At 43.8% G+C, this 9,054-nt stretch overlaps 2 protein-coding genes across 2 annotated transcripts; one reads left to right on the forward strand and one right to left on the reverse strand.

The window, feature by feature from the left end:
* The first annotated feature begins 2,792 nt into the window (after positions 1 to 2,792).
* LOC120047289 (C-X-C chemokine receptor type 3-like) lies at positions 2,793 to 4,155 on the forward strand. Its single transcript, XM_038992815.1, has 2 exons — positions 2,793 to 3,224; positions 3,403 to 4,155. Exons 1-2 carry the CDS (start codon positions 2,793 to 2,795, stop codon positions 4,135 to 4,137), a joined length of 1,167 nt encoding a protein of 388 aa, XP_038848743.1. The 3' UTR covers positions 4,138 to 4,155.
* Positions 4,156 to 6,140: 1,985 nt separating this feature from the next.
* On the reverse strand, positions 6,141 to 8,364 carry LOC120047751 (C-X-C chemokine receptor type 3-like). Its single transcript, XM_038993305.1, has 2 exons — positions 8,011 to 8,364; positions 6,141 to 7,222 (listed from the first exon to the last, which is right to left on the reverse strand). The coding sequence occupies exons 1-2, from the start codon at positions 8,362 to 8,364 to the stop codon at positions 6,446 to 6,448; spliced, it is 1,131 nt and encodes a 376-aa protein (XP_038849233.1). The 3' UTR covers positions 6,141 to 6,445.
* Between the last annotated feature and the right edge of the window lie 690 nt (positions 8,365 to 9,054).

The following is a 9,054-nucleotide window of genomic DNA, read 5'->3' on the forward strand; positions in this document are numbered from 1 at the left end:
TTGTCATTAGGTCCACAGTTTTGTAGCCTGAATTAACTGATGCATCTTGCTGATAAATTGACCTTTAAAAAAAATAAAATAACTCAAGACACCTGAAAAGGGTCTGAAATACGGGACTGTCCTGGGATGACAACTGCAGCTACCTGGGAAAAACAATGTTTAAACTATGACAGAGAGGTGGGGGTGTTCATTTCATTTGGATATTTACCACTGTAGCAGTACAAAATTGAATTTTAAACAAATAGGAGAATGGTTAAATTGGCATTACTTAGAGACCCTCCAAACTTTGACTTTTGTTGCATTTAGGGGTGCTCATCTCTCATTCAGGGGGATTTAGTCCCCCGTAATTCACACTCTGGGGTAGGTGGAGAGAGAGAGTTGAAAGTGTCATGTTGGGCAGTGATATGTAATCTGTTCAGTGTGACTATGTGGTTAATTGTGCAGCCTTAGCAGAGGGTCTTATCATCCTTCACCTTTGTGTTAGAATGTGCAAGCTAACAATGTTGACTTTTTCAACTCTCACCTCTTTACTTTATGTTGTGGCGTTCAACAATGTGTTTATTAAGTAATAACACATTTATTACAAAGGACAGGAAAACAAGGTATATAGAATATAATAAATACAAATGAATGCTCATTCATAAAATAAATCTGACCACTAGGTAGTCTAGTGGTTAGAGCGTTGGGCCAGTAACCAAAAGGTTGCTGGATTAAATCCCCGAGCTGACAAGGTAAAAATCTGTCGTTCTGCCCCTGAACAAGGCAGTTAACCCACTGTTCCCCGGTAGGCTGTCATTGTAAATAAGAATTTGTTCTTAACTGATTTTCCTAGTTAAATAAAATAAAAAAATCTGTGATCAACATTGGGCCTGTAGAAGTATTACATATGAATGGCTTTAAATTTATTTCCTCTCTACTAGTTCCTCCCCATTTACTGAAAATAGCAGTTCTGTTTGACATCATGCTCACAACAGCGCCAGCCCATCATCTCTGTGGAAACTGATTGACAGACTGCATCAATACCATTCAAAGGCATGGTAAGTGTCCCTATACACACATATTTCAACTGCATATACAGAATAATCACTATCATATTGAATAACAACATTGATTTTGTACAAATGGGTACACTTATTTTATTTATCTATTTAAAAAAAAAAAAAACAGTTGGGAGTATTAATGGTATTATAAGCAATTTTACATAACTTTTCACGATGCAAATTGATAATAATAATAGGCTTTTAATTTGTTACACGCGCTGAAAGAAATGTCCTCAATTTGAGTCAGACCTAAGAAAAGCAGCTTTACATTATGTGTAGGTGTGAACAGTCTTTGAAATAGTCTAATTAAATTGTCTGAAGTGACAATCTCGACAGATGATGATGATCTTCTGATAAGGAAACCCCTACATTATTGACATTTGAAACCTGTTGAGAGGAAATAAAACTCAGATAGGGTTTCAGGTAGTGTGCCCATATTTCACAGGTGCAGTCCCGGGTATATAAAATATGTGTGAAAAGAAAGACAGTACCCACACATTTTGTTAAGATGTTCACATGTTCCACAATAACGCACCAATATTTTTTACTCACAGTTGCATTATTGTGACTATATTCTCTGTCCTTCTCCTTCCTTCTCCTAGTATGTTTTGGACTTCTAACCCCTTTTAAACAGAGCTAAAGTATTCTGGGTTGTACCATTGGATTTGTCTATGGATACCAACCATTAGTCTGTGTGATTAACGAGGGATGAGTGGTGTTTGTGAGACAAGGGTGGATCCTTTAAGGGGCCCGGGGCTGAGTCTTTTTACAAAAATGTAGAGTCCGAATGGCTTGAACTACAAACTACTAAAAGCTATCTTTGAAAAGCTGAGACTCTCACGAACACGCACATGTAACATGTTTTGCTCTATGATTCTCACAAGCTACACAAGAGCTGTTAGAAGGTAAGGGGTTACTCTACATAGAATATAATTGGTAATCCCAGGACATAGTGTCTCTAATACTGTAATAAGCTCACATAGTTGCTGTCACAAACTCTAAACAGTTGTCACTGACTAGTTAGATATTCATTTCCCAGTGAGCAAACACTTCTATACGTACAGATTTCTTTTAAATAAAAAATTGTCAATAAAACTAATGAGTGCAACTGGTTATGTCCAATTGTTTTGTGTTGTACATGTAGCCCTTGTTGTCCTGAAAAGAAAATGCTAAAAACACTTCACTGTGAGGCAAAATATAAGGGTTGTAGATAAATGAAAAGCCCATTTTTGCTGGGGTCTCTGGACTGATAGGGTTAACTGAAGACAATTTTAGCGATGAAACTACAGAAAGCCATTCATATCCAATAGAAGAGTTTTAGAGAGCATTTTAGAAACCCTTAAAATAAGGGCTGTGTTTCGTGTAGGCTTACCCTAGCGTAACAGTCACCTTGTCCTAGAGAGATTTACACAGTTATCAAAACGTCATACTGTGGTACGCTATAGGAATGGCTGAACGAAACCAACTCCTTTCAGGTCTTTAGGACTACAAGCTGGAGAGCTCTATTACCTCTGTGTCAGTGAGTAGACAGCGCCCCCTTGGGTGCACAATAGAGCAGTCTGTATGATCAGTTGGCATAAGGATATCATCATCTGAATTACATTCCCAGTCATCTGAAAATCAACCCTCCAAAATGTAAAATAGCCACATATATCACACATAGAAATCATACAGGTTAAAGACTGAGGAAAAACACTACATTTGTCACTTTTTTTGCCATTGCATTTTACTCACACACTGTGATGCATTATTATGCTTAAATGTCAAAGACAATTAGTTCTATTTCACTTACAGGATTCCCTCATTGCCGGTGGTGAAAAGTTAACATTTACCAGAGTTGACCACTTCTCTGGTGATTACGATGGGGATGATAATGAGACCTACAGTGACACGTGCTGTTCTACTGGGGGTGTGTGCAGCATGGAGGAGGGCATGCGTTTTGACGCTGTGTTCCTCCCCATATTCTACTCCCTGACACTGGTTCTTGGGCTGCTGGGCAACGGGCTGGTACTTTTGGTTCTGGTACAGAGGAGGCGGAGCTGGAGCGTGACAGACACCTTCATTCTGCACCTGGGCATGGCCGACACTCTGCTGCTGCTTACGTTGCCACTCTGGGCTGTTCAGGCCGCTGGGGAATGGAGCTTCGGGACCCCCCTCTGCAAGATCACTGGAGCCATGTTCACAGTAAGGACTATACACATTAAATAAATAAACTGTTGGGTTTAGTTTACATTTCTGAGGAATACAATAGCGAATGGAATACAATTGTCGTCAATATGTTTTACCCAATTACAAACGTACTCTTTGTCTGAACTTTGTAACAGTTTTATAACAGTCTGATTTTCTCTAACTCTTAACTCAGATCAACTTTTACTGTGGCATCTTCCTGCTGGCCTGCATCAGTCTGGACCGCTACCTGTCCGTGGTCCACGCGGTCCAGATGTACTCTCGCAGGAAGCCCTGGATGGTGCATGCCAGCTGCCTGTCCGTGTGGCTCCTCTCCCTCTTCCTCTCCATCCCCGACTGGCACTTCCTGGAGTCTGTGAGGGACACCAGACGAGACAAAGTGGAGTGTGTTCACAACTACCCGTCCCTCTCCCAGTCTTGGTTTGACTGGCGCCTGGCCTCCCGCCTGCTCTACCACATGGTGGGCTTCCTCCTCCCCTCTGCCGTGCTACTCTTCTGCTACTCCTGCATCCTGCTGCGGCTGCAGCGCGGCTCCCAAGGCCTCCAGAAGCAGAGGGCTGTCCGGGTCATCCTGGCCCTGGTGCTGGTCTTCTTCCTCTGCTGGACGCCCTACAACATCACCCTCATGGTGGACACCCTCTACTTCAGCAACACCCTGGTGGACACCTGCGAGAGCCATAAAGCCCTGGACATCTCCCTGACGACCACCTCCTCTCTGGGCTACCTGCACTGCAGCCTCAACCCCGTGCTCTACGCCTTCGTGGGGGTGAAGTTCCGGCGCCACCTGCTGGACATGCTGAGGTCCCTGGGCTGCAAGCTGAAGAGTGGAGTCAGGCTGCAGACTGCCAGCCGGAGGAGCTCCATGTGGTCTGAGTCTGGAGACACCTCCCACACCTCTGCCATCTATTAAGGACTTATCTCTCTATCCCAAGGTCTCCCAAACTATGTCCTAAGGACCCCAAATGGTGCATGTTTTGTTTTTTGCCCTAGCACTACACATCTGATACAAATAATCAGCTAATCGTCAAGCTTTGATCATTTGAATCAGCTGTGTAATGTTGGGCGAAAACCAAAACGTGCACCCCTTGGTGTCCGAGGACCGAGTTTAGGAAACACTGCTCTATCCTGTTGCTCTTGAGTTGTTGTTGACTCAATAAGTGGAATATGAATGTGGCCTTCAGCCCACTCTAGCTTCCCCTCCAGCAGATTGGACTGGAGGGAAGGTTGTGAGAGCCTCCGTGTTTCACCATCATCTTTTCCCAATAGAGCGCTTATAATTATTTCCTATTAAAGAAACTCTTTGTAAAGAATGGAGCCTATAATGAAGTTACACATAAGTAAATCAATCAGTTGTACACACTTTAAAAATAATATTAACGTGATTACAAAATTATATTTCCACTATAAAAAAATATATAAAACATTTCTGAGTATGAAAATACCTTTTAGGTTTTAATTTTGTAATTTATAATTTTACTTACCTGCTTCATGTTTTGTTAAATGATAACTGGCATATGTGCTCTGTTATAGTTAATGCATTTGTTATTACTGACACATGCAATAATTTGATATATGTTTTATCATAACAAAAATGCACAGTATCCTATGACAGGTTAGCATTTCAAGGAAACATAGTGAAATTCTGAATAAAGTTATATTTGTTATACTATCGTTCAGAATCTCTGTCTTTTAGTGGTTGGTTAATAGATGTTTGTACACCAAAAATGAAAACCCCTAGAGGAAGCAAGACTCAGATCAGCATAAGTGATGTAGACACACCGCCACCAAAGGCCTTTTCAGGATGATTCAACATCACAGACCAATCATAGACATGTATTGATATCTATGATTGTCTGGCATGTAGACTGGGGAATTGTGTCAGCTCTATACATCACATTTCTATCTGCAAACATTCCGAACATTCCACCTCACTGAACACAACATGGTAGGCCTGCTGGTAGCCTAGCGGTTAAGAGTGTTGCACAGGTAACCGGAAAGTCGCTGGTTTGAAGGTTACATTTTTTTTGGCAGATGTGCCCTTGAGCAAGGCACACAATTGCTCTGGATAAGAGTGTCCGCAAAGAGATAACATAATTACCCAAGTTCTCTGTGGTTTCAGCTGAAAAATACATACTTTTACTGTGGCAGGAAGCCAAGTAAAGCTTACCACCATGGGGTGACAAAGCTTTGCACCAAAGGGCTTTGCACACAAAACATTAAATATAACACAGGAGTGAAGAGCGATATGAGAAGTCACCACCCAAGATGACGAAGAGACAGTCTGCCTCTCTTCCTGTCCCTTCTCTGCTTCACTACAGCATCTGTGCACCTAAATGTTTATTCTAGAAGGACATACAGCAGCAACAAAAACTTTCTCTAATCTTTCTCTCATCACTTGTTCCATTCAAGAGCTTCATAAGCACTTCAGCCTTTAGTTAGCTTTACTTAATCATCAACAATGTTGAGTGACAGGACTTAAATGGACAGCATCATTCAGTCCAACTGAACAGCTTGCCTCTACCACCTTTTAGCAAGAAGAGAAAAGTGGCATCTACTTTAGCTGATACAGGAAGAGAAACAGGAAGCAGGTCATATCTTGAGTTTGGTGTGTTGCTTCTACTGCCACATGATTCCTCTGTCCTCCACATCTCATAGAAAACAAGAGGTGAAATATCACACAGTGAAACAAAACCAAAACAAGTATGTTCATGAGCAAAAACAGGAAAGAGGAAAAGTGGTTAAAATTGTGTTTTTTTTGGTAGAAAATTGGAAACCAGACATTCAGTTTAACCAAAATACAAATAGGGTCAGGTTCTGTCATGAATATTCCAGGTCAGTTCTTCTGTTCCATTCCATGTCACATTTATTCCGAATCACATATATATATATATATATATATAGATGTAGGTTTGAATAATGAATGCATAATTCTTTCCAACAGATTCTACAGACCCGGACGACATTGATAGGTAAAACGTGAAAAGCAGACAACCCGCTGACTTTATAAAAATATATAAATATACATTTAGTCTGAGCTTTTTCCATTAAGGTGCAATTCTAAGAAAGCAGTCCTCATAAGGGGCTTTCTACTATGCATGTCTTTCTCTCATGACCCAGGTTACAGTCATCCAACAGTCCCCAGACTCAAACCCATGACCCATACATCAACTTCCCCTGAAGACATACTATATTAATCATTAGGATCCTCTTCCTACCCATCAGCTCTGGGTGGACTGTACCTGTCCCATGGTTGTCATTGGGTTCAACGTCCCCATCTCCTCTGCTTGGTCAGGTGAGTCTTCAACCACACCTGAATCCCATAGTGAGCGTTTCAGATCGTCCTGCACCCCCTCAACACACCTCACCATATCCAGCACGCGTCGCCGGAAGTTTCTACACAGGCCGAGATGGAGCACTGGGTTGAGGCAAGCGTGCAGGCAGGCTAGAGCGAACGTGACAACCAGACTGTTCTCCACAGCTGTCCTCCCGTTCTCACAGGACACAGAAACAGGCTCCCCAGGTCTCCCCTGAAAAGTGTCCACCATGAGGGTGATGTTGTAGGGCGTCCAGCAGAGGAAGAAGACCAGCACCAGCGCCAGGATGACCCGGACGGCCCTCTGCTTCTGGAGGCCTTGGGAGCCGCGCTGCAGCCGCAGCAGGATGCAGGAGTAGCAGAAGAGTAGCACGGCAGAGGGGAGGAGGAAGCCCACCGTGTGGTAGAGCAGGCGGGAGGCCAGGCGCCAGTCAAACCAAGACTGGGAGAGGGACGGGTAGTTGTGAACACACTCCACTTTGTCTCGTCTGGTGTCCCTCACAGACTCCAGGAAGTGCCAGTCGGGGATGGAGAGGAAGAGGGAGAGGAGCCACACGGACAGGCAGCTGGCATGCACCATCCAGGGCTTCCTGCGAGAGTACATCTGGACCGCGTGGACCACGGACATGTAGCGGTCTAGACTGATGCAGGCCAGCAGGAAGATGCCACAGTAGAAGTTGATCTGAGGAGAGAGAGAGCGAGAGACAGAGAGACAGAGAGATATAAACGTGAGAAAGCTCTTGGCTGGAATGAACATTAAGTTGACACAGCTGTGTTTCTCTTCTGTACTTCCTCTTTTCCCAGAAATGTTGAGAGTTTATTAATGGACTCAGAGGAAGAGCCCATTAAGAGTACCCCCCATCATATACCACACTACTCCACACTAGTCCAAATACTTTTCATTTACCCTCTCTCTGTAACGGAATTCCTCCTCCTCTTCAAACGAAGAGGAGGAGCAGGGACTCGACCAAAACGCAGCGTTGTGAAATGACATGGTTTTAATGAACAAGACGAAAAAACACGAAACGAAATACACTTGAATGATTAACAAAATAACAAAACGGAGTAGACAGACCTGGACATGGAACTTACATAAATACACGAAGAACTCACGAACAGGAACAGACTACATAAACCGAGACAGTCCCGTGTGGCGCGACAAACACTGACACAGGAGACAACCACCCACAAACAAACAGTGTGAAAACACCTACCTTAATATGACTATCAATTAGAGGAAATGAAAACCACCTGCCTCTAATTGAGAGCCATACCAGGCAACCCATAAACCAACATAGAAACAGAAAACATAGACTGCCCACCCAAACTCACGCCCTGACCGTCAAACACATACAAAAACAACAGAAAACAGGTCAGGAACGTGACACTCTCCCCATCCCCAACCCCCAGTTTATGTGTTCTTACAGATATATACACTTGCTTGACCAGACCAGTCCCCCCAGTCCTTACTGTGAACATGGCTCCAGTGATCTTGCAGAGGGGGGTCCCGAAGCTCCATTCCCCAGTGGCCTGAACAGCCCAAAGGGGCAGCGAGACCAGCAGCAGGGTGTCAGCCAAGCCCAAGTGCAGGATGATGGTGTCAGTCACGCTCCAGCTTCGCCTCCTCTGGACCAGAACCACCAGGACCAGCCCATTACCCACTAGCCCCAGGATCAGCGTCAGGGAGTAGAGCATCGGGAGGAACACCGTGCCAAAACGCACCCCAACGCCATCTTCAGGGGAGCATTCCTCTTTATAAACATAGTCCTCATCGTAGTTATAGGTGCTATTCTCTAGAAATATCCCTCCCAGGTCCAAATCCATGTGTGTCTGTGGAGAAGTCAAGAATCAGTTGATCATTTGGGTAATACAGGCCAATCTACTGGGTTTAAGATAAAAACAGTGCGGGCAGAATGTGTGTTGGCGAGGACAACAATATCCTCTTTCACCAAGTTATACATTACAGAGATCTGTCTTTAGTCTCCGGTCCTCTGCTCTAACACTGACAAGTTGTGTGGGTGTGAGAAAGAGAGGTATCCCCTGAAGTGTCTCATCTGACAAGGGCCAGATCAGATTATATTCACGCTGCTCACATGATTCCGATGTCACCAGATGAGGCAACACCACACACAGCATAGTAAGAGCGGAAAGTACTGTTCCCCTTACAGGGGCTGTCCACTGCACTGCAGACCATCTGATTGGTGCCGTTGACACACTATGGGAGCTTGTCTCGTTGTGCTCTAACCACACTCTCTAACCTCTCTGTAGGTATTCTATACTTATCTGATTTTCTGTTAAACCAGAAAGACTGGTGGGAGTCGGCAAGAGAGAGGGGAGACAGAGAGAAAGAGAAAGTAAAAGAGAGAGAGAGAGTTAGAACATATCCTGGGAAATATGGGTGTATGGATGCACGGACATATGCATACAAACACACACAAAGGAATTCAAACAGCATGAAAGACTTAAGCGGAGTAAAGAGAACTTGTGTAGGACAAAGACCACAGACGAGGAGAA

This window comes from Salvelinus namaycush, chromosome 5 (genome assembly GCF_016432855.1).
Source record: "Salvelinus namaycush isolate Seneca chromosome 5, SaNama_1.0, whole genome shotgun sequence".
Classification (NCBI taxonomy): Eukaryota; Metazoa; Chordata; class Actinopteri; order Salmoniformes; family Salmonidae; genus Salvelinus; species Salvelinus namaycush.